Source organism: Silurus meridionalis, chromosome 8 (assembly GCF_014805685.1).
Source record: "Silurus meridionalis isolate SWU-2019-XX chromosome 8, ASM1480568v1, whole genome shotgun sequence".
Taxonomy (NCBI): domain Eukaryota; kingdom Metazoa; phylum Chordata; class Actinopteri; order Siluriformes; family Siluridae; genus Silurus; species Silurus meridionalis.
In genome coordinates, this window is record NC_060891.1 from 13884722 (window position 1) to 13909965 (window position 25244).

Consider the following 25244-nt stretch of genomic DNA (forward strand, 5'->3'; position numbering starts at 1 on the left):
CATGCGCACTGACGAAGAAACTGAATTCTCCGGAACCGGTAGGAACTCTGAAGTCTAGAGAATAAGATTTTCCCCAAAAATGTCCCAACCAGGCCGTTAAATCCATACACCGAAATGTAATCGAGGAGCTTTCGTTCAGGGGGTGTGAAATGCGTGCGATCGGGAAGTGTTGGACTTTAACAGGAGCGACGGCAGCGTGCGTCCTCGCGCTGTACCTGCCCCGTGTCCCGCGCGCTGTCAGCGGTGGAGACTCAGGTAATCTGCCGCGCGTGCTTTTGTTTAGATCACACGCAGCCAATCAGCTCCTATTTTCTACAGGTGTGCGCATGCATGCATATATGGATGTGTGTGTGTGTGTGTGTGTGTGTGTGTGTGTGTGTGTGTGTGTGTGTGTGTGTGTGTATGTGTATGTGTATGTATATGCTCTTAACGTGATCAAATGATAATGCACAGGTTCCCAGTCCTGCTTTTGGAGAACCCTATGACATTATAGCCATTTTATCATATTTCAACTGACTTTCTTCACACAATTCTGCTTTTTCTTTTCTCGCAATTGCGACTTTGTTCCTTGTAAAGATCCAACATTTCTGGTGCATCCACCGGTAACCATGTTGTAGGTTTGAAGTTTGAATCTGTTATTGTATGGACGAGGTCACCTCTGCTTTATCTGTCTTCTTCCATCTCCTCCAGAGATGATTGTTAGATAGAGCTCTCTCCAGAGCTCTCTCTTTATTCGAATTACTCGAGTTACTCGAAGAATCATTTCAGCCCTGATCCAGTCATTATTGTATCACTAATATACCACTTTTTCTTTATTAATATCTATTCTAATATCTGACCCCAAGCCAGATTGCAGCTTGTAGTTAAATGGCTAGCAAATCTTAGGCTCATTTTCTTGCATGTATTTCCTTATCAAACAGAGCTTGTATTTCAGTTACTAGCTGCTGATTAGGTCTTGCTGTGACTGATCAAACAGCAGTGCCATGGCTGTTACTAAACAGCACATAACCTACAGAATGGTCACTTTATGTTAGCTAGTGTGCTTATATTTTACGACTTTCATTTACTGCATCCAAAAGCCCATAAATGTTTTCAAAGCATGTTTTCATGTTGTACAAAGCAAGATCCGAGGCTGATGTGGAACATAATGAGTAGCCTGAACAGAGCACTGACTGACTTCAAGCCCACTGGGATGGTTGGGAGCATGAATGGTGCACTAGGGTTTTTCACTAAACATCACAGACTGATGCTACTAAAGCTCTTGTGGCTATATCTACACAGGCACATTTCAAAATCGTAGCCTTCACAGAGGAGTGGAGGTGATTATAACGGCAAAAGGGGACTAAATCTGTAAAGGTTAAATGTTTAAAATCCACATTAAAATGTGATTGGTCCTCACATTATGATGGTTTGATTTAAGATTTTTCGATATTATGATGATTGCAATATGACAAAATTGTAAAAAATATTTTAAGTTTCGTGCTGCAGTGTGTGCTCCACTCGCCGTTCACGTTCCCGCTTCCATATACATATACTGTATATTATATAGTTTATGCAGTACGTTACAGTAAATTGCTCTGGGTTTTTTTTATTATGTCCTGTAATTTGTTATACTATTAACAAATTACAGTATAAAACCCCATACTGATCACCATTTATTAAGACTCCTGGATATGCTAGGCCATGCCTTGACTTACAATATTTTTTAATTACGATGGGGTCATGGGAAACGCATCTCCAATGCAAGTCGGGGATTACCTGCATTTAGTTTATTTGCATTGCTATTTGTTTCTCAAAATCATGTGTAATCTGGCAAATATGGTGTTAATACAGAAATATGTCTAAAATAACTATAACAATTTCTGCCTGAAAACAGTGGGGTAATGGCATTGCTGTGGCCATCTTCTGTTTTGTTAACTACTTCTCTGCTTCCTATCCAGTGCTTTTTGAAGGTAGAAAACACAGACTGGTATAAAATCAGTGCCAGCTGAACGCTCGGCAGAATATTTCCAGGTCTCCGTCTTGCACCCCTAATCCCTTTAGGTGTGCAGCGCCCCAGAGAGGCTAATCGAGTTCCCCACGGGACTACTGTTGTCTAGGAATTTGAGTGTGGAAATGATTGAGATTAAGGGGAGAAAGACTGCCCGGTGCTCTGCTATCACAAAGACACTTGGCTCCTTCTTCTGCTTCTCCACTCTCATTGTATTTCTCCCACCTTCCTCTTTACTCTAGCTGGTGTAGCCTTTTGCTCTAAAACATTATTCAGATGAATAAAAAGAGAGAGCGAGAGAGAGCGAGAGAGAGCGAGAGAGAGAGAGAGAGAGAGAGAGAGAGAGAGACAGTTATATCTGCCTTTGTATATGACTTAATGAAATTTGATTAAAGAGGAAGTTATGTCCTTGCAGACATGGCTCTCATCATGACCTTACCATGTGTGATGTGGTCTGTTCATGGGTGTGCTAATTCAAACAGTGAAAGCAGAGAAAATTCCAGCACTGAAGAGTCAGGAGCCTGCACTCCCAGATAGAGAAGTTTCAACATGACGGCACAAACATCCGTGCTTCACTGAAATGTCGGAACTGCCAATTTCGGAATTTCAGCAATTCACTGAACATTTAGGGTTGCATCAGCAAGCACAGTTTATAGGATTTTCCACTGGTTAGTGTTGCATCAGACAGCATTTCTCAGATTTTTTTCCCTATATTTTGAATTCCCTCTATTTGCAAACAGCCATGGTGTCCTTGGTTCCGTAAAAATTCTTTTTTTTGTCTGATATGAAATAAAAGCCCTTCATTTAAAATTAGACATACATATACATTTATTTAGAGCTGTTGTATTTATGATCTATTAACATACTTTTCTTTTGTTTGCATAATGTTTTTTAAATACTTGACACGTCAGATGCAATGAGTTTATTAGAGGGACAGCGCATGTAGGACTTTTTGGAGACAAGGTGAGGGAGGCGAGAGAGATGGTTTGGACATGTGCAGAGGAGGAACATGGGGTATATCGGTTGGAGAATGCTGAGGATGGAGCCACCAGGAAGGAGGAAACAAGGAGGGCCATGGCGGAGGTTTATAGATGTGGTGAGGGAAGACATGCAGGTAGTTGGGTTGAAAGAGGCAGATGTAGAGGACAGGGGGGTATGGAGACCGGATGAACATCAGATGCAATGAAACAACCTCATTTGCACAAGGCAGGACAGTGTGTGAAATTTAGAATAGTGTTAGCACACATTGATGTGCTGATTCAGGAAATTCACTTTAATATTTCTGGAAATAATTTTTTTTTTTTGTGATTGGTATGGATTTTTAGTATAAGTATGAAGAGTTTTTACATGTTTTATTATGTAGAATATAATAAAATATAAATGTGGTCTAAAATTACATTGCAATTGAAATGTGTCTTGAGACTTATCTAATACTAACAATTTGATTGGTCACTGCACCTCAGCATCAGTGTTTTAGTTTTTACATTGTACATTTGTCCTGTTTGAGACTTCAGTGGCAGGTGGTCAGGGCCAGCAAAGCCTTCTCTGCTGGCCTAAACACTATCAGCACTGACTTACATTTACAACCTAAATTCTAATATTTGTTCTATGAAATTGTATTCATTTGTTTCAAACAATTTATTCTCTTCATTTAGTAGCGTTTCTTTTGGCAGCACTGCTTCCAGTACGTGTATGTAGATTTTTTTTTTTTTGTCCAGTCAGATTTCAGCCTCTATGTGCTACCATGTCAATCTAATCTGCCCAGGGCCTGCAAAGTCAGTACTGCTGGCATTTCTACCCTGGTCTCTATTAGAAATAAATCTGTTTCTTTTAACCAATCAAATTTCATATTCGCCTCACAGGGCAGCTAGCGGGCCCAGAATAGCGTCAGCATTTTTCCGTCTTCTGATTAGTTGGTCAGAGGGAAACTGTACAGCCAAGTTCATTAATACATCTGAGTTAGACTTTTCTATGGAAGAGAAATTGATTTGGTCTCAGACATACTTAAAAATACATTTTCAAGAAAAGCTAGACGGCTAGGAGAGGTTGGCCAACCCTGAAGCTAGCTAGCTTGTCTCAGCCAGGAAAAGGGTTTGTTCACCACTTCCAGACCAGTGAATATGAGTGGTACCACTGGCTTACAGCCTCTGAGGAGTGCAAATTATGAGTATGCATCTCTGGTAAATAATAATGTTATGTTATTAGACAAATATTGATTCTGAACTGCTCCAGATGATGTAGGTGCACATTTGCGGTGGTAGTGTAGAGGTTTGGAGTTGTCTTAAGTGGCTTTAGTAAAAAGTAAAATGCATCGATCTCTGTAATGCCATGTGCTGTTATATTGCGTTTTTGTATCACAAAACTTGCATTTTTCCCCACAAAAGGCCCAGGTATTAAATACACAGCCCGCCACTGTGAGACTCTGACACTTGCCTGCATGTGAATGTCTTTTTTAGAGAACCAGCAAAAAGAGAAAGGACATTACAATTAGGCAGAGGGTTGAGGATGATAAATGCTTTGTTGTGTTGTGTGTTTAGTGTATGTGGCATTACATTTGGACCAGTAGGAGGGATTGGGATGATGTATGCAGTTTTGGATAATTTATAAGACTTGTCATAGGGAGAGTGTATGAGAGTATCTGAATATAAGTACGTTCTGTCTACAAATGGGACTCTGGAGAGACTGAATGAAGATTCAGTCTCTTCTGTGTGTGTGTGTGTGTGTGTGTGTGTGTGTGTGTGCCTGCCTGGGGATCAAGAGAGCGTCAAACGATAGAAGAGAATGAGCGTGTCGCTTATGAAATGTCACACTGGGAAGATTTGCAGGTTTTGATCCAGGCAAATTAATGCAAAACCCCAGTGCAAGTATTTGATTTGGGAAAACTTTCGGGAGCTGACTTGTCTCTTAATAATAATTATTGGGTTTACATTAATTTCCCTCTCTGTTATTTCTATCACAGGAGAGTTGATCACCGCTGCTTGTGAGCTGGGGGTAAGCATTAACTGTTATTGTTTAATCAATTCACTCATTAACTCTTAGAAGCATTAAGGAAGTTTAATTAAGTATGTGGGGAGAAAAAAACGGTTGATTCATTTATTTTGCAGGCTACAGGTTTTTTCATCCTTTCATCCCTTTTTATGTACCTCTTTCACTAACTTAGGAGTAGAGAATGCTATAATTTGCAACCCTGTTCTTCAAATCCAATTATACTGAATGGTAAAGCAATGGCTTTTGGAGGCTTTGCCTTACGTATAGTACAAGGCTCATTATTCTCAACCCCTTTTGCTTTTTGTGCATGCATGTGTGTGCTTGTGTAAGCCGCGAAGAATGAACCAAATCGGGTTAACAGTTATAATAAGTTTTATTATTTAATAAAGTTTATTACGCTGCCGTGATCCTTTTAGGGAGGCTGTGGCAGTGTCAGTGCCAGTAATCCCTCGCTCCCTCTGTCCGTGTGGCCTCGGGCTGCAGCGATCTCTCCGGGCAGCAGGCCGCTGGCTCTACCCTACTGATTCTCCCTCGAGCACTGGATCTACTCCTTTAAGCTCCCTGAGGCATGCCCGCTTCACTCCATCCCAGCTCTCGACCTGTGTGTTCTACACTTCTGTAGTGTACCACACATGCTCAGGCACAATTCCACCTCGACTTCTTCACCGAACACTCTGCTAACACACAGGCCTGAATGATATCATGACTGACACACACACACACACACACACACACACACACACACACACACACACACACACACCTCTATTTCCATCTCATGATCACCTTGTTGGCTCTGCAGGGTGCCCTTCCTGACCCTACCATCTGTTTGCCATACTGTCTCTGTTTCTTCTGTCCTCTCTGTGCCCTCTGTTTCCCGCACACTTTCTCTTGATCTCTGCTTTCATCCATCCCACAGTGTTTCAAATATTTCTTTTTTCTTCCTGTCTCTTGTCACAGTATATCATGTTTCATGATCTCAAGATCTCTGTATGCATATTCTAGAAGGTAACAAAAATGCAAATAAGCCTGCTAACAGAGCACATTTGTTAATCGTATTAATGTCATGGGCATACTGAAAATAAAATGTTTTAAACTGAGACACATTACAACTTCACCACCATGCTGTAATACATATACAGACGCTCCCCACCTTACGAACGAGTTACGTTCCGAACGACCGCTCGTACCATGAATTTGTTCGTTAGTTGTTACTGTGTTCGTTATTAACTACGTATATCTCCTAATGATGTATGAGCTATAAATACTATCAAATAAACAATAAAATATATTAAAACAAATCAAAATAATCAAAATACTGTATACAATATTATGTATAAAGTAATAAAAAAATAATAAAAAAGTATTTTTAAAATATTCACTTGAAAGAAATGTTTTCGCCGCAGTCCAGTGTGCATCATGTAGACTCGTGGTCATGGTGGACGACTAGTTTGCAGAGGGTCTCCTCCGTTTAAAATTTCAACAAACAAATTTCGCTTCAAATTTCATTCACAGCGTCTGTACAGCTGAACTTTTCAAGTTTAGGACCAGCACCGGTCCCTGGGTCAATTGGAACCGGGCCACACAGAAAGAATACATTATCTGATTCTGAACTATGTTTTATTTTGGAAAAATTACCAGATTCTCTCCGCCACATCTGTTTGACTCATGATACTTGCCTCGGTCACATGTCTTACTTACATCCACTACCTTCTTAAAGGTCCGGCCGGTAACACAACACATTAAAATTCCATTAAAATTGAAATCCCCAAGCTAGCAAAATGAACAAAAAATAACACAGTGGATGCACATCTGCCACACCTTAAAGGCCAGTCCGTGAAAATATTGTCTGACATTAAACCGGTCCGTGGTGCAAAAAAGGTTGGGGACCGCTGCTATACGGCAATATAAAGACTGTATGTTCTTGTGTCTAATACTGTGTTTGCTTAAGCATCTATCAATTTTCTATCATTTGTATCTGCCCTTAGCTGCTATCACACATCATATTAGTCAATGCTCTCCCATACAGAGCATCTCTCTTCAAACAGAGCTCTTGCTCTCTCTTTTTATTCTCATCTCTCAGACATCCCCTTACAGTAGAGTGTGCTGTGTGTCTCTGCCATGTGTGTGTTATCAGGCCAGTAGGAGAGCGGCAGCCTTTAATAGCTCAGCCCTTATCGCTCCTGAGGGGACTTAGTGCCTAATTGCTGGGAATGCAACGAGACAGGAGATCAGGGCTTTCGAGGGTTATCAGGAGGAGATGTGGATGTGTGTATGAGTGATTGAAGCACAGAAGCTGTAACTAATGAAACAGAGGCTGTCCTTGAGTAGAGAGCAGGAAGAGGGTGGGTGTGTGGCGGGGTGGTGGTTAGATCAGGTCACTTTCATCTTACAATGTTTTCTTTGTTGCAGTGTGTCAGTTTTCTGATTGTTGTCCTCTCTCAGGTGGCCCATCCCCCTGGATATCCTCTCTTCACCATCCTGGCCTCACTGGCCCTTCTTCTGCTTCCTGCTGCTACTCCTGCACATGCTGTCAATGTGCTTTGTGCTGTGTTGGGGGCCTTAGCTAGTGGCGCGCTCTGCTACACAGTCTGCAGGTAGGAACCTCTCACCTGACCATGGAGGTGACTGGAATTATTGTAATAAAACTTCCTGTCTGATAAAGCTATGAAAAAAGGGAAAAGGATGAACCCACAGGAATGCTTCTGAATACAATTTTGGGCATCAGTAAATTTTTGAGTGTGAACACAATTACTCATCAAAACTAATCACACAAAAAGAGTAACCTAATTAGTATTTGTACATCAGTGACAATATACATGATATCAATACAAAGTGCATGCAGGTGGATTTATGCTCTCACTGTAGGCTAGGACCAGTTTTAGGATAAATTATTGAAACTGGTGAGTTTAGTTTCACACTGCAAAAGCTCTTCTGTACAGCTGTTAAGCGACATTTGTACATTTCCACTCATCCAGCGTTAAATGTAGACATTAGTTTTTGCCATCCAGTTAATGTAGAGTTACAGTTTAAGGTGTAAAAGTTAATGTTGCTTGTATAGTAGCATGATGCTGTGTTATCTCCTTTTGATATTGCACAGTTTTCACACCATTCATTTGAAAATATATCGCAATTGAGTATTAATTGATATCCATATTGTTTTTTTGGGGTTTTCTTTTTTGTTAACTGCAAAACTTAACCAAATGTAACCAAAATGTGCTTACATCTATAGATATTAATACATTACATTGCTGTGCAGGACTTCCTTAATGATGTTAATATTGCATGACTTGCTTGAGGTCAAGGGAGCCACTTCAGTAAAGATTGTGAACCTAGCTGACCAAAGATTTGCCCTGAGGCCACATGTAAAATGCAACTCCTACTCTTAATCCAGACAGGATTTAGATCCAATTTTGGATTAAGAGACTAAAAAGTCATTACCCATATCCTGGGCTTCCACCTCCGTTTATCCCTGCAGCTGATGGGGGATACACAAGCACACACACACACACACACACACACACACACACACACACACACACACATATATATGGGCACACTCACACACACAAAGATGCAGAACAGATTACATTGGTGCCACACATTCCAGTGCAAAAGTCCTTATGTGTCAGTGTATAATCTATATTTTCAGCTGAGCGTATAACAGGTTTTAATGGTGTGTGGTTTTGGCCTCATGCTCATCTACTGGGCTGAGAGCTGTAGCTGGCAAGTGTGAGATGCCAGGGCTGGGAGGGGGAGACATTTTGGGGCTTCAGAGCTTCCGGCACTGTCTGGGATGCCCTTCTGGATTGGCATTGGGGTCTTCAGGTGTATGCTCTAAGCCTGGTGGGAGAGCTGAAATGGCATACCACACCCAGCAGGAGCACTACCGGGCAGGCCTCTCCCCAGACTGCCACCCTGGCACCTTACGCTACTTTATTCCACAGTGCCTTTGTGCACTTTATCACAAGTTTGGGCTTTGCATATAAAATATGTGTCATTTAAATAACGCATGAGTCAGTAATATTTTCTGAAACATTTTGAACTGTACAAAACCGTGAGCACTGTAACAGTACAATTGAGCAAAAGTTTATTTAAACTTTTAAGCAATAAATTAGGGAAAGCATTGCATTGAAGTTTATATTGACACTCTAGCTGAGTGTAAGTTTTCCTATAGTTTGGAGTAACTAGCAAATGCTATGTGAGCCAAGTTTTTTCCTTATTATTTAAATTTCCAAATGAACTGGAAGATCCTCAGAAAAATGAGTCTTTGATGTTCTAAGTCAAACGAGGTGGATGTCTGTGTGTACTGATTGGTTTGGAAGCCATTTCCTTTCAAAAACTGAGTTACTCGCTTCACGAACCCATCACTTGGCCTCCCTTTGATTTGTCAATTACTGAAACACTTTTCGAACCCACATGGTTGATAGCAAAATTGAATGTCTTATTATGTTTTCACACTCGTCCTTGATGAGCGTTTGGGGAAGGTCGGCCTCAATAATAACAGTAATTATTAAATGTTGCTTTCAAACCTGTAGGGAATATATAGCTATTTGAGATCGTAGTTTTTGAGAACAATTTTTTTTACTCATCAAAATAAAATATATGATTATTATGTAGGTATTAGGTTTGTGCTTTAGAAATTTTTTAGCACAAGTATTCTCTAGATATTTTTCTTTAAAGCAAACTTTCAAGTCAAATTTCTGATAAATAAATAAAACAATTTACCTCCTAATGTATAGTAACCCTCATTTGTGTAATTTACTTTTATTGCTAAGAAAGCCATACTATACCTGTGCTGAAGTTAGTTGTCCTGTACCATGTGAGCTGAACTGGGATGTATGGGTAAAACATAGTGCAGGTTGTTGACTGACCAAACACAATCACACAGACGTCCTGATTAATTTCTCTGCCTGGAAATGCTTCTCTGCTGGAATGAAAAATTTCAGTAGTAGGTTAGTGCCAAGTCTCTTACCACAGATATATTACTGATTAATTACCATTTCTGTTACCTTTTTAGCAGAACAACCAAATCAAAGCCACGCCCCCTCTTGTTTTTGGTTGTCTCATGTATCTCAGTTTTTTTTTTTCCAGTGGCAATGCAACATGCACTCTCAGTCAAGATGCTGATAACCTACTATACTATACTATACTATACTATACTATACTATACTATACTGATTTACTCAAAATACTAATAGTGCTCATTTGCTGCTGGTGAACCGTGCTGTTTGATGGAGAAGTTAGATGTTTTGTAGTTCATTTTGAAGACACAAACTGTTTACCATACACGACATTGGAGAACTTCATTTAATAGTAACGGCTTCATAATCACCTAATTCTGATTCAAATCAAAGCAATAAACAACCAACACTCAGCATTTTTCACACCTTCCTGAGAACTTCATTACATAACACAATCAGCCATGCGGTCTAAACGGGACTCCACCCATCCTCCCTGCTGCTTTTCACCTAGGCCTATCTCTTTCACATATGCAATGGTACACACCTGCCAAGATCAGACTGGTCCAGGCCTGAGTACAGCAGCTGATTTCACAGCTGGCTGCGCTCCAGAGCCCACCTGTCTCACTGTGTTTTTTGTTTTTCGAGGGGTCTTCACCATATGGCTGTAACTCTGCTCTCTTCCTCATTGATGCCACGTTCATCCAGTCCTGCATGGTTATCTATTGTTTATTTTTCCAATCAGGCCATGTTAATGTTGTATGTAAGTGTGATTTCGAGCAATTCATAAGATACATTATTGCTAAAATACATTATTCTGTGTTTTTTGCAGGAAGGCTTGATTTTATAGCACATAACAAATGTTAAACAGAAGAATCCATTTTTGTTAAATGTCTGCCTTATCCAAACTGTATCATAAGCCGTGCTCGAAGTTACCACACAGTAAGACACTGCTGATAAATGGCCACCCCCAGCATGACCAATGCTTCATTTGACATACATGCATTAATACTCCTTAACAGATATTTAATAAAGAAGACTTTCTCTCCGATTATTCGCTTCAGAATAGAGGGGAAATACAGTTCATTTACAGTATTATACAATTACTCTAATTTCTCTTTGCCTGGAGGCCCAAGATTGTGTCTGCTACACTGGAAGTCAGTATTATATCCATATTACTTTTTTCCATCTCCACAGGCACCTCCTAATGGCAGTCGCCAAGCAAGGAGAGGATCAGCATTTGCCTATTACCATATGTTCAAAATTAATACAGTCTATACAACTGTGCATAATTCAGAACCACAGATGTCTAATGACTTTGCTGCAATAATGATGGTGGAAGAAATTGCCGAATAACATACACACTTAGAGTCTGTTTTTCCACATGGTGCGGGTAGTTAGAGGATTATAGATGGCTTGCTGCTGGAAATTGTTTTAGTGTCCTTATTGTTTGGGGAACGATTAATTTCTAGCACGCACTGCACAGACTGTTCTATAATGTCCTGTTTCAGCCTTTCCTCCAACCTTTAAACCTGTAAATACCTCGTGGCTGTTCTCATCGAAACCATTTAAATTGAAAGGTTTATTGTTCTGTATTAGATATAGAATGAATATCTGCTAGAATCAGTGGTAAAATGATTGTTGATTGGCCTTATGCTGTATAATTTATACTCAATACTGTATTTCCTGATGCATGTTTTGTAATTTGTGGAGTTACATTTCAAAATAAACAGTTAAACCCATCATAACAAACTAAACTTTAGATAAACAGTGCATTGAATTAATGGATAATTATAATTATAATATTAGCTTCTATAGAGCTGATTTGGGGTAAAGCAGTACAGTCCTTATTTCTATCCTTTCATTAATTGATTGTAGCTACGGATACAACTTTCTTTTCCGATTCTGTAAAAAAGTCAGTGTTGTACAGGTAGTCGTCGACTTACGACCACAATTGGGACCAACATACTGATCGTAAGTAGAGTAGGCTATATGTACAGTACTGTGAAATGATGCCGGAAGCTGGTACGCGCTGTCGTAGGCCACAGCTAGCGGCGTACGACAGTCGTAACACGATTTGGTCATAAGTAGAGTAGGCTATATGTACAGTACTGTGAAAATATGCCGGAAGCTGGTACGCGCTGTCGTGCGTCGCGGCTAGCGATTGTGGTCGTAAAGTCGAATGGTCGTAAGAGAGTCGACGACTACCTGTAATTGATTGGTCACTTGCATAAGTTGTTTTTGTTTTTCCTTTCATTCTCTTAGTATCTGCGTGTATTTTAAATTTTTAGGACATTCAAGTTAGGGTTTTTCAATAGTATTATGCACTTTTGAATGCCAAACACTAGCCTATAAGTCTTAAATAATTAGTAATAGAAAGTGCAAACCTTAGAAGGAAATAGTGTGCTTTTCTTTGCTGTCAAATGTAATGCAATGTAGCATAAAAGCAAGAGCTCATTAAAAAAAAACCCATACAATATAATTGTGTGAATGAGAAAATAGTATTGAAATTGACATCTTAGTTATTGCAGCTAATATATATATATATATATATATATATATATATATATATATATATATATATATATATATATATATATATATATATATATATATATTGCAGCCGGAGTAGGCCTAATTATAACTATTATGCTGTAAATGCAAATGGGATTTAAATGGGCAAATTCTTTCACCTTCATTATTCAGCAGCTTACAATATCACTTGATCCAGCAAACCTTTTTACTTTGTGTTTTATGTTTTTAAATTGCACACTGACAGTTCATTGTGAGCACAGGTGAGGTCATACATTTCCATAGTGAATGTAGTATGTTGGCTTTTTTATTACAATTTTAATGAGCTATTTTGTGGTATTAAAGAAACAAATGTTATGAAATACAAGCTGACCTGAAGTGTTCACCTGCTTATGTTTTGAATATGTGCTTTAAAATCACAATGAAAAATGTTGTATATGTTTAAGAAGTTAAATCGACATGCAAAATGATAATAATATAAACTAAATGTTAATTTGGGAAGGTAAAGATAATACATTTATAAGATTTTGCCATTATTTTCCAATTTTTCATTGTTTTTTTGAAGGCCTGTTAAATCTTTTAGAGGATCTGGATGAGAAGTTGTGTTCGAGCATATGATATATATGTATAACTTCCTTTACATTAGTGAGTGTTTTTTTTTTTTGTTGAACAGGTGCAAAATTTAGTTGCAGAAAAGCACACAGCAGCATCTCAGACAGCACACTGAGATTAAAGCAAGTATGCCTGTGATGCTGCACTGGAGTGTCACTCATTCTCTCTTATCACAGAGCTGAGAGAGAGAGAAGCAGAAGAGACGGAGGGGGGAGTAAGATAGACCCGGGTGGTCCTGCAAGTGCAGAAATGAGAGACGTGTAACATGAAGCTCATCAAACACCTTCCCTTAGACTAACTGACACTCGTAAATAGAGAGATGTCAAGCGTCATTAGAGGGATGGAGATTTAAAGAGGGGAGTGAATGCAGCTGAGCACTTCTGTCAACCTGAGCTGCTGACGTTTAGGGGGAGGTTTAAAAGCAGACTGGATGTGATGTTTCACACTGAGGACCTCTGCTACTGGATAGAATTCCTACTGTAGCCCCCTGCTTTCAAAGTGTGCTGGGGTTAATTGACACACAGGGGGGTAGATTTGAAGGTGTGTGGGGGGTCTTCACCTTAACCAAAGTGCTTGCGGTTACTCCTCATTTTTCTGTCTGTGTGAGTACTAAGTAGCTAATATTTCTGCTGCCACTCTGACACCCCATTAGCCTGAGTGCGCTTATATTCACATTCCCAAACATGCTCCATATTGTTTGAAACGGAAAAAAAATAAAAGGACTGTGAAAATAAGGTTGGGAAAGAGGAGGAAGGCGAACAGTCAAAGAGTTCCACTCCCCCCATTTTCCTCTTTTTTTCCCATCCTTACCCTTCTCTTCTGTCTCTTTTTTCCAGACTTACTTTGCTTTCCCTGCAAAAGCTCCATTGTTCCCCTTCGCCTAAGTCTCATCAGGCTCTTTTGTGGCCGACTATCACAGCGGCAGGCAAAACGGCACTGGAAACGTCTAAATGGTATCATGGCTTGCGATTAAGCGTGCGCGCTGCAGCAGTGCTGCCGCTGCTTATGAGTCAGGTCTGATAAGGCGGGGGCCCTGCTCTCTACTCAATTTCAGATACCGTTAATGGAATCTGTCTTGTGCGATTGTAATGTGAGAGCGCCTAATTTGCCATGGAGCTTGAAGCTGTCAGCGGCGAGGGATTGCAGGGTCAGGAGGGACCTGGCAGCCGCTTGGCCCGCGGCGTGTATCTGTGCTGCTGAATAGAGCAGCTCTCTGCCTGTCACTTAGCTGATAGGCTGATGAGGACTCTAAGCCACTCGCTACAATGAGGAGAGGGCCATACCGCCTGACTACCCCCCCAACTTTAATTGTCAAGCTCGCTAAAATTCTCCAAACCAATGTGCTAGACAGAGTTGAGTTCCCCCCCCCCTCTCCCCAGCTCTCTTCCATGCATCATTCTCAACTTTTTCTCCCGCATTTCTATCCAGTCTGATTCTTCTGGCTTCCTTACCCCTACACACATTCTGATTCTCCTTCCTCGGTGTGTCTTTGCTCTCTCTCTACCAGTTTGTCTTAGTAATAAGCACTGGGTCTTAAGGCAAATAGTCTTTTACTACTGTTAAAGAGATGTGAATAGTAGTGTTATTATTTTATGTTTAGACCTTGGAAAGTAACTTTAATTGAGGCGAATATTCTGATAAATCTGAATACAGTTCTTTAGAAAGGTCTGAATAAGCAACAAGATTAAAAGGGTGATAACAATTACCTAATACTGCTTAACTCCTAGTGATTATTAGTTGACAATTCAAAGTGCTTATGTATCGACTTATAGTGGCACTTCAGCTTACCCAATTTAACTAGTGCCATAGATTAGTTATTTTAAATTTGGAACAAAGAGTACATAATTCTGACAATTTTCGGTTGACCATGTTGTTGGTTCAGTTAACAGGGTTCAGCAGACAGGGTTAAAAAAAAAGAAATTATTAAAAAAAAAAAAAAAAATGTGTATATATATATATATATATATATATATATATATATATATATATATATATATATATATATATATATATATATATATATATATATTTTTTTTTTACTGTATTAGGGCTGTAGCAATCGAATATTCTACCGACTATTCCATCAATTAATCGAGTAATCGGATAATAAATATATTTTTTTTTTATTAAAGGGCAATATTTAATATATATGAGAGATGGTCTCTTAAAATAAAGAATAATTTTTTTAGAAAAACAAACATTTTATTGCTGAAATTGCCTACAAGAATATCGGTAAAAACTAAACCCATTTAGTCAATTTAAATGGCATATCAAATCAGAGTGCAAATACAAATATATAAAGAAAAATAAAATCACAAATAAAAAAAAAAAAAATTCAGATTACACATTTAAATTATTATTTTTTTTTGTATATAATACATATTTAAGTAAACACGCTGTACAATGTTTTAGTTTGAGATGATCCCAAACTTTGGACTTTCATTTTCTTTGGCCTGAATCTAAGGAAGCCTTTTTTCCGTCACATTAAACAAAAAAGTTTTTGCAATACCGACTTTTTTTCTCGCAATTGTGACTTTGTTCCTCGTTAACATCTAACATTTCTGGTGAATTCACCGGTAACCATGTTGTCGGTTTGAAGTTTGAATCTTTAGTGTATGGACGAGGCCTCATCCGCTTCATCTTTCTTGTTCCGTCTCCTCCAGAGCTGATTGTTAGACAATACTCTCCAAGAGTTCTCTCCAGGGATCGGAGGCTTAGTTTGACACCATGTGATTCTATTGATTGTATCCCATTTCATACAATGTGTAAAGCTTTCTGGCACTACAGAAGGAGTGACTCTGAACGATTGGCTGGAAAAAAAAAAAGTCAAAGTTGTGAAAAAAAACTACGGAATTTGCGAGTGGTGGTGGAAACAGACTTTCATATAAATCTTCTCTTCGCTCCTTGCTGTTCTCTCGCTGTTCGTCCATTTATCATTCTGCAGCGTGTTTTTAACTGTCCAGAGAGCTCTAGAGTTTAGCGGGTGTTGCGTCAATAATAATGTTCCGTGGGGAAACACGCCGTGTGTAGTTAAATGGACTAAATGAAGCATCAAGGCAAATCATTTGCTCGAGTTACTTGAGGAATCGTTTCACCCCTTTACTGTATATATCATTAAAAAATCTTTTCTTTTTAAGCTAGGGCCTTAGAGCATGTAGCTCTTCTAGTCTATGGTCTGATGAGCTTTTTTGTTAGCATACTAATGCATGTGATTGGATAAGCTGATTAATAAAACAACCAAACTAGAAACAGTTGGTAAACTATGGCCTTTTTAAATTATTTGTTGGGGCGTGTTTACAGTATGTTCAGGTAATAAATCAATATTATATATTTGTTAAATATATATATATATATATATATATAATTTTTTTTTTTTTTTTTTGCAAATATTATATATTCAGCTTTTACTAGTATTGAATGCATTCATTAAATGTGCATTTTGCACCTAATGTACTATATGAAGAAAAAAAATTTTCATTACAGAACAGTGCAGAGCTATTCAATTTCAGCTAATTTAGGGCTTTTTGGTGAGGGTCAAACCCCCAGCGTGACCACCAGCTGCCACACCAGGCTGTCCAGTACCATATGGCTGCTGGTTACTGCATATACACTCAAATTTAACAAGTATGTGCCAAAGTGCCAGACTCTAATGAAATATAAGGCTTGCTTTTTTTTCGTTGTTTATTTGCTCTGTGGTCTTATTTTGATATTTTCCAAAGGGATTGATGGTTTATTTCTGCTTATGCCAATAAAAGTGACAGCAGTGTAACCTCACTCCATTACTGTCATGTAGTGAAAAGTCAGACTGTAATCCACACCAAGTTGGGGATTAAGGATGTGTAGCTTTGTTTATTAGCTGCAGTAAAACTGAAGCTTAGGGTAATCCTAGAGAGAAAGTTGTCTGTGTGTAGTGACTGAATGTGTGTTTCTTCTCTCAGAATAGCTGGGCCTGGACCAGGAGCTGTGCTGGCAGGTGGAAGCTTTGCTCTATCCAAACTCGTGTGGAGTGGTCAATAGTGGCTGAAGTCTTCTCACTTAATAATCTATTTGTGGGTTTCCTTTTCTCCCTTTTGGCCTGCTTCCATAATGCAGAGGTTGTGGACGAAAAGAAAAAGGTAACGATATTTCCCATTTACATCTTACAACAGCATGTTTGCAATTTGTATGACTTGTCATTATTGTTTGTTGTTTCCCAGTTTGCTCTGTTGGGGGCGCTGTGCTGTGGATTGAGTCTGTGCAACCAGCACACTCTGGTTGTATATGTGCTCATCATCATTCCCTGGGCTTTACTCCAGCTTTACATTTACAAAGTGAGTAAAAAGTACACAGTATATTAACACTAATGTATATTATATATATATATTTAAAATTGAATATATTGTACAATACGCTCTGAAAGTATTTTTCATTTAGAAAAATTAGAGGGCCTCATAATTAACTCCTGTGCTCTGCCTTCAAAGTTAATTGCTTTGCAAACCAGTTAAGCAGGGTCTTGGATTGAAATAGCTCATACTCTGCAAACAGTGTTTAGAAGCTGGCAAGCTGCTCTCTAAATTATGGGACATTCTGCCAATCTGTTGTGTTTTAAAGCAATTAATTCAATGGAACACATTCAGCAAAGAGAGCTCTTTTAGTAGTTGCATCTATAAAATGTGCTAATAAATTCTAAAGTGCATTGCATATTTAAAAGTGGGAATTATTTTCAGTGTTGAAACAGCTGGTTATTTCTTCTTTCAGGGGCTGTGTTTTTCAGCAATAGTATCTCTAAGTGTGTGTTTCCTCACTGGATTCTTGCCCTATCTCTACCTGCCCATTTCCTCGTACCTAAACAAAGCTCGATGGAGTTGGGGAGACCAGACGACCCTCAATGGCCTGCTTACACACCTGCTTAGGGCTGAGTACGGCACCTTCAGCCTGGTACACACTCCTATTTAAGTACAGTAAACACAGTAGATACATATGTTAAGCGAACTGGCATGATATTAGCTAGCCCTTGACTGTGAGGAATATTTACTCTTTCACTTTGATTTTTTTTGCTTTGTTCAGGCCAAATCTGAGGGTAAAGTTAATCTGGTGAAGATGCTACAGTGAGTATATCTGCTCCATACTGAGCTCAATATTGTCATGCATACTCTACAGAGTTAAATTAATGTTTTTATTTCTCTGCTTTCAAAAACTTTCATTTGATCTTTTGGTTTCAACACATCATTTTATGACAAATCTTTTCACTTAATTACCTTTACGATTACATTTATGACTTGTTTAGTTGAATTAAACTCCAAAAAAACCCCAAATGTTTATAAATGCAAATAGTGACCCAAGACTATTAGTAACGAAAAAAAGTAGTATTTAGTAGTTACAGTTTGAAGAAGGAAGAGAATCCTCTAGATACACCTTCTTTGTTTACTTTTCAGTGACCTTATTTCATTAGTAAAGCAGCAGTGCTTAGTAAGTTCAATCTGGCAGCTGTGCTTTGCTGCATGATCGCTGGCATTGACCGTGTATTACAGATTATTCTGATGGCAGCTAGAGCAATATTCTTATTTGGACATTTTTTCTGTGGCAGAGCTCCATCATTTCTTCACCAAACCCCTCCCCAGCAGAGAGTAAGAGCTTATTTTAAGACACTCTACTACCCGTCACTTAACCTCCCACATTTCCCATAACCCCCTATGCGGCGCTCTTACTGCTGTGGCCCGGGTTCGATCCCCGGTCAGGGAACCAACCCCAGCCACTCTTGGTGCCAGTCCCAAGATAAATGATAAATGGGGAGGGTTGCGTTAGGAAGGGCATCCAGCATAAAAACGTGCCAAATTAAATATGCGGATGATCAGCTGTGGCGACCCCTAATGGGAGAAGCCGAGAGAAAGTTTAGGTTCCCTGGTGGTCTAGTGGTTAGGATGCTGCGCTCTCACCGCTGCGGCCCGGGTTTGATACCCGGTCAAGGAAACAACCCTAGCTGTTAGGGTTGCACAAGCCTTAGTGCCGGTCCCAGGCCTGGATAAATGGGGAGGGTTGCGTTAGGAAGGGCACCCACCGTAAAAACGTGCGAAATCAAACATGCAGATGGTCCGCTGTGGCGACCCCTAATGGGAGAAGCCGAAAGAAAGTTTTAAACTAAATGATTAAATATATCAGTACCGCGTCTAGTGATTTTGGGGTACATGGAGGAGCAGCAGATATTATTTCTTCCCAGGTTCCGTCCTGAGCTCAGTTTATTGTATATATGCTCATCATGTTCTTATGTGTCCTCTGGTTTTCTTTGACCTTCCTAAAACATCAGGTGACTTGTCTACTCTAACATTCCCCCAGTTTTGTGTGTGTGTGTGTGTGTGTTGTAAAAGGTGCATTGTCATTTTACAGCAGCAGGATTAAATAGTTACGGAAGATCCTTGAATGATTGCATACATTTTTAGGAATAGGTCCAGATTTACATTGACAGTAAACAAAAAAAAAAAAAAACAGTTGCAGAGATAAACATAAATAAAGTGCATTAATCACTGATGTGTTTTCTTTCAGAGTTCAGTGTAATCACTGTGTGGTTGACCTCTCTGTTCCTGTGCTCATATTATCTCTCTTGGCTCTGCTGCATGCTTTATTTAATAGGTAAGTCTCAGCTGACAAATCTGCATGTGAACATTTCAATTTGCTGCTTTCAGTTAGTTCGATTAAAAGATTTTGTCATGTATGTACAAGTGATTGCAATAAATGGCTTAATTGAAAAGTGAGGCCTTGTGCTTTTCAGTAATGCATCAGCATTGCAGCCAGCCAAGAATTGGTGCTGCATGAAAACCTGTATATTGCAGAATAACAATTGTCTATTTTCACCCCAGGAGATGCCGTGCTCTCGTGTGCCTGATTGCTGTTATGGTGAGTGTCTATTCCGTGTTCTTTGCCTGGAGAGCCAACTTGGACATTGAAAATCCACTGCTGCTTGGAGTTGTGAGTGTCAAGTGTGTCTGTAACAAACAGATGATTAGTTTCAGTAATGCATGGACGGAATGTACCTGTGATATCAGCACTGCATGAAATATTCACATACTGATCCTCTGAGTAATTATTATTTTTTGTTTGCTCAGCACTAAAAGACTTCTAATATTGAATGGAAGCTCTGTGTGTGTATGTGGGTAGGTGGAGCGGTTTTGGCTACAGGCTGATGCTGGTGTGTGTGTTCTGGCTGGTGTGGGGTTGAACTTGACAGTGTGTATGTTGGAGAGATGGCTGGGACTGAGATCTGTGTGGAACGTTGGAGGCTGGCTCATCACTGCAGGACTTCTTTCACACACGATTCACCTAAACCAAAGGTGACCATGCATGCATGAGAATGAACTCGGTAAACAAAGCCACATGCTGTTAATTCCACAACATTATCCTGGTCAGGGTCATATATTTAGTAGGTAAGAGGAGAAACCAGAGAGCCCTGGAGAAAACCTGCACTGTCATAGAGAGAACATGAAAATCTTCACCCTGGCAGTATGAATATATTCTCAACCTTGTTAGACATTAAATAAATAATATCAAAAAAGGGTGTTGATAACTTTGAAAAGTGTTGTCAAAAACTACACAGTAAAAAAAAAAAGCTATATTCACTCATTGCACACTTTTTTTTCTTCTCATTATCATGAAGGGAGTCAATAAGTCAGAAAGTGACTGTAGGTGTTAACAGCCTGCGGATATATTAGTGGTGTTATCAGGTATAAGAGGTGTGACTTAGAGTTAAAGGGCTGCACAATGTTTCAAATGAATGTTTGATGATTTTTTTTTCATGCTGTATTTGTTATTCCTCTCCCTTCAAATGTTTTTACCGGGGTCGTAGGTTTTCGCTGTGACTCGGACATGGTAGTCACTCACCTAATTATTCGTCACGTCCATGCTTCATCAAACATCAAAAGCTCCCGAGCTTATAACATTCTGCCTCTTTTCACTCTCTGCTTGATTTGCTGTCCTGGCCACGCTAGTCATGCAGATTAAAGCGCCGGCGCTCTGTGGTTGATTAGGCGTACTGGCCACAGCAGTCGCAAAGATTACAGCCATGTGGTTCGGTGCCTCTCACCGTGCCACTTTGATCAGCCTGCTTGGAAGGATGTACTTGTTGGCGCTCATCACACCTGTCAGAGGCTGATTACAGAGGCAAGGCGCTCAGCTGCCTCATCTGAGAAAGTTTAGCATCGTTCGTTCACTCTCCCACTGCCTCTGTGTGGGAGAGGAGCTGACAGCAGACCAGCTGGAGGTGTGATAGTGTCATGGATCTCCTGTACACGTCAACGCGTAGAGAGTTATCTGTACTGTGTACCTCATTTCTGTAATCATGAATAAATTCTCATACCTTCAGCTTTATAAGTTACTGGTTGTTCTTGAACACTGGTTTGTTTAAGTCGAACAGCTTTTGCCTACTTTCTGACTGTTGTATCAAATTTGTCTACTTCCAGAGAGTGTGATCAGAGTAGGAACGATGTTGTGGAGAGATTTGCCCGTGAGCTCATTTTCTCATTCCCAGAGAGCTCTTTGGTCTTGACCAAGGGTGATCTACCCGGTAACACACTACGCTACCTGCATTATTGCCAGGGGCTGCGGCCAGATCTAAGCCTGATCGACCAAGAGGTTTAACAGCAAAGCACTTTTTTGTAAAATACCCTTCTGTATTATACATTTAATGTTCATTTTGATAGTGTTTTGATGCCACATTCCTGTTCATTCTCAGATGATGACTTATAGCTGGTATGTGCCTAAGCTGCAACAACATCTTCCTGGAGTAAAGTTCCTGGGCGAGTTTGGGATCCAGTTAACACCGAAGAGAAGAATAGCTTCAACATTGAACAGTTTATTCAGCACAATATACAGTGAGTTTAAAAGGCACACACACTTTTGTAATGGCGTTCCTCCAAATCACTACAGCTATTTATTATTGTCACTTAAATTACTCTTGAAAATCATCATACCTCTGATTAATTTTATTATACCATAATGGATCACACAAAGCCCAGAAAGGGAGGAAAATAAGGATTTGGGTTGTTTACCCCCTCCCTCCACCAGACGGCAGCATTTCCTTGCCAGAGGCCTGGAGCCTGGGGCTTCAGGCACTGGTGGTTGTACCCTGGGGTCTTTTTCAGTGCATTACAATGGGAAAGGCAAAAAAAAAAAAAAAAAAAAAGGAAAAATACATGACAGATGCTTGAATAGGATCAATGCTTAGTCCTAGACTACAAAAAAAGTGTGAATTGTTCAAGCTATAATTTGTTTCCAGAAGATCAGTTAGTAGCATAGGAAATTGTTATTCAGATGGCTTTTTATTTATTTATTTATTTATTTTTTTTTTTGCTGGAAGAACTATATCTCAGGCACATACAAACAAAAAGCCTAAATTGGTAGTAGGGCTGGTCAAGAGGATCAGCTGGAACAAGCTGTAGGATTTATAAAACAGTGTATGTACATTATATTATCTGAATTGGCTGACATTTAATGGAAAAGAGAAGAAAATAACGAATAGGAAATTGTTTATATTTTTGTCATTGGCACACCCAGCCAACAAATTGTCAAGAATCTAAAGAACAAAATCTTTGCCTTAAAGTCATGTGCCTCTTTTTTCTCACCTGTTGTGTGTGTCTCTGTATGTATTTGCATGCAGCCGGCCTCTATTTGTGTGCATTGGCTTGACGGAAGGAGACCCAAGTTGGGAGAAGTCCTTCTCTCTGTGGCCGTGGGGTGTCTGTGAGCAGCTGATGCCCCTTACAAGCCGCTTGCATCCTGTGGAGTGGGTTCAGCGCACACAGAATCTGTACAACTGGAGTGAGCCTCATAACAGGTACACTACATACTTCATTTACATATTATACATATGCTGTTTATTTCACCAGCTAATGTTTTTCGAAGACATTTTATGTTCAGCTCACACCAATCTATCAAATACATATTTTTAAGTTTCTGAAAAAGTGATTCATGTTCAAATTGAGATCTATAGAGCACAATGCAGCATTGAGTGCCATGCTATTTTTCCTGCCGCATCTCTCTCTTCATTCTCCACTGAAGTCCACTTAACCAATGCATTTGGGTCCTGCTGGGAAGGCAGCCATCGTCTCCTGCTTCAAAGTCGTTATTAGTCTGTTGACCCCACCCTAATGACTTTCTAAACTGCAGCGTGCCGATACGTGCGTATAAAGTGAAATTAGTTCTAGTCTTCAGCGCCGAGGGTCTGCGTGCCTGCCTGGCATTCAGTGAGCTAATCAGGGTTGAATGGTGTGACATTACTCTCCTCTCGGCCGCTACAAGCGTGTCTGTCCCTGCCTGGCAGCCAAATATTAGCCGGGAAGTCACATGCTAAAATATTCCTTTGAAGGAGCGGCCGCATGGTTATGCGCAATGAAATGGAACGAAAGAAGTGCAGAAATATGTGGGTCATTTAGCACATGGGAGCACTTTTAAAGATTGCAGGCATGAAATATCAGCTGTCACATGTTTTATTACAAGGATCTACTGGATTGCTTGTTTCTGCTAACAGAAACTTGGACAGAAGAACCTGATACCATTGGCATGCTCAGTGCAGTTTAAAATGTATTCATTCTCCAAACTTAATATAAAATATAATATAATAAATATAATAATAACAAATAAATTACACTTGTCTCTGATATTTTTTATTATTTTTTTTATTTTTTTAGGGTCCAATAATGTGGAAGAAAACATGGAGTAAAGAGAGTGTTGTATAGTTATAAGGATATGCAAGATAGTAGAATGAAATGAAAAAGAATTATACTTTCATATATTATTGTATTACTGATTTTTTTTTTTTTATCGTCTATTGTAGCTTTCCTCCTGGTTCATGGGAACGAGTGGCCAATGAGGAAATGTGGCAGTCCAGGTAATGCTTTCTATTATCACTGTTATCGTAATGTCCATCAAGGTCTAAACAATACATTTCATTTCATTATTGTCCATTCTAATTTCTAGAATATGATTTTTTTTTTTTTTTTTTTAGGATGAAAATGGCCTTCTTCCTCTTTGACCTTGCAGAGAGGATGGAGGGAGGGGCTCAGACTCACCTCTATGAGCTTTCTTACAACGTGTGTATGACACTGTTAAAGAATTAATATTATTGTCCTATTATTTATTTTTACATTCATTTTACATTAATTATTATTTACAGGTATACTTTCCTCATATTGTGCCTAAATGCTTTTAAGTTACGCACAAGTTATTTAAAACTACGACTTCCCAACACTATTTATATTTAAATCAGTCTATTACTAATACATTTGAATATCACATAATCACATAATTAGGCTCCTTTGCCTTTTTTGACCATAACATCTCTGACTTCTACTTAAAAACTCTTTTTAACCCTTTAAACATTTACAGATATATCATCAAATTGTGGATGCCCAGAAGGACTATCCTGCTAACTGGGATAAAAATCTAGCTTTGGCTGCTGAGCGCTTGCTGCGTTCAGGAGGAGGACAACACCGGCTAGAGACTCTTATAAACCAGAGTATCCATCACTTCAGCCGGTATATTGAGAGAGAACCTACGGACACTCAGAACAGTGCCATCCGTTCTGCCATCACACACCTCAGCAAGGAGAGGGACAGACTCAGATTTGCACAGAAAAACACAACATAAGGCCACTACATGAAACTTTGGAAAATCTGAACACTACCATATGTTGCTGTGCTTGTTTGAGGGACTTGAATGCTAGTAAAGCATTCCTGATGCATAGGCAGGTAAAACATTGATAAGAAAAAGAAGCAAAGAGATTAATGTCTCAAGTCAAGCAATTTCAGTGAGAATCATGTAGATGAGTGGGAAAGCTGTCGCAGCATTTATTTGACTATGTGATGATACCATCACTTAGTTAATGATGAACACGATCCTCATAAAACGCTGTATGTACAGATTGTGTCAATAAATGAACGATCTTATTTGACGTTGTAAATACACAGTGTGTGTTGTAATAACCTTTGAAAAAGGTTAGACAATTTTTTTTTTAATACAGCATTGTTGTCATTGCTGAGTGCGAAGCTGGGAGTTTTTTTTTTTTTCTTTTTTAAATGAATTGCGATACTATTAAGTAGACCAGGTGGAGGATCTTTTTTAAAAAATGTTTCTTCAGTTTGAATTTACTCAGGATGTTTTTATTTTTGTACCAAAAATAAATGTATATTATTCCA

At 39.3% G+C, this 25244-nt stretch overlaps 1 protein-coding gene across 1 annotated transcript; it reads left to right on the plus strand.

The window, feature by feature from the left end:
- Positions 1–25000, plus strand: tmem260 (transmembrane protein 260). The gene is given in 18 exon segments (XM_046856346.1): positions 1–255; positions 4950–4981; positions 7424–7575; positions 17022–17086; positions 17089–17198; positions 17280–17393; positions 17821–18000; positions 18130–18170; positions 19603–19689; positions 19917–19953; positions 20215–20387; positions 21513–21684; positions 21785–21851; positions 21854–21923; positions 22709–22885; positions 23885–23938; positions 24056–24140; positions 24436–25000. Coding segments are annotated over 18 exon segments (1983 nt in total). The 5' UTR covers positions 1–149; the 3' UTR covers positions 24697–25000.
- Positions 25001–25244: the final 244 nt, after the last annotated feature.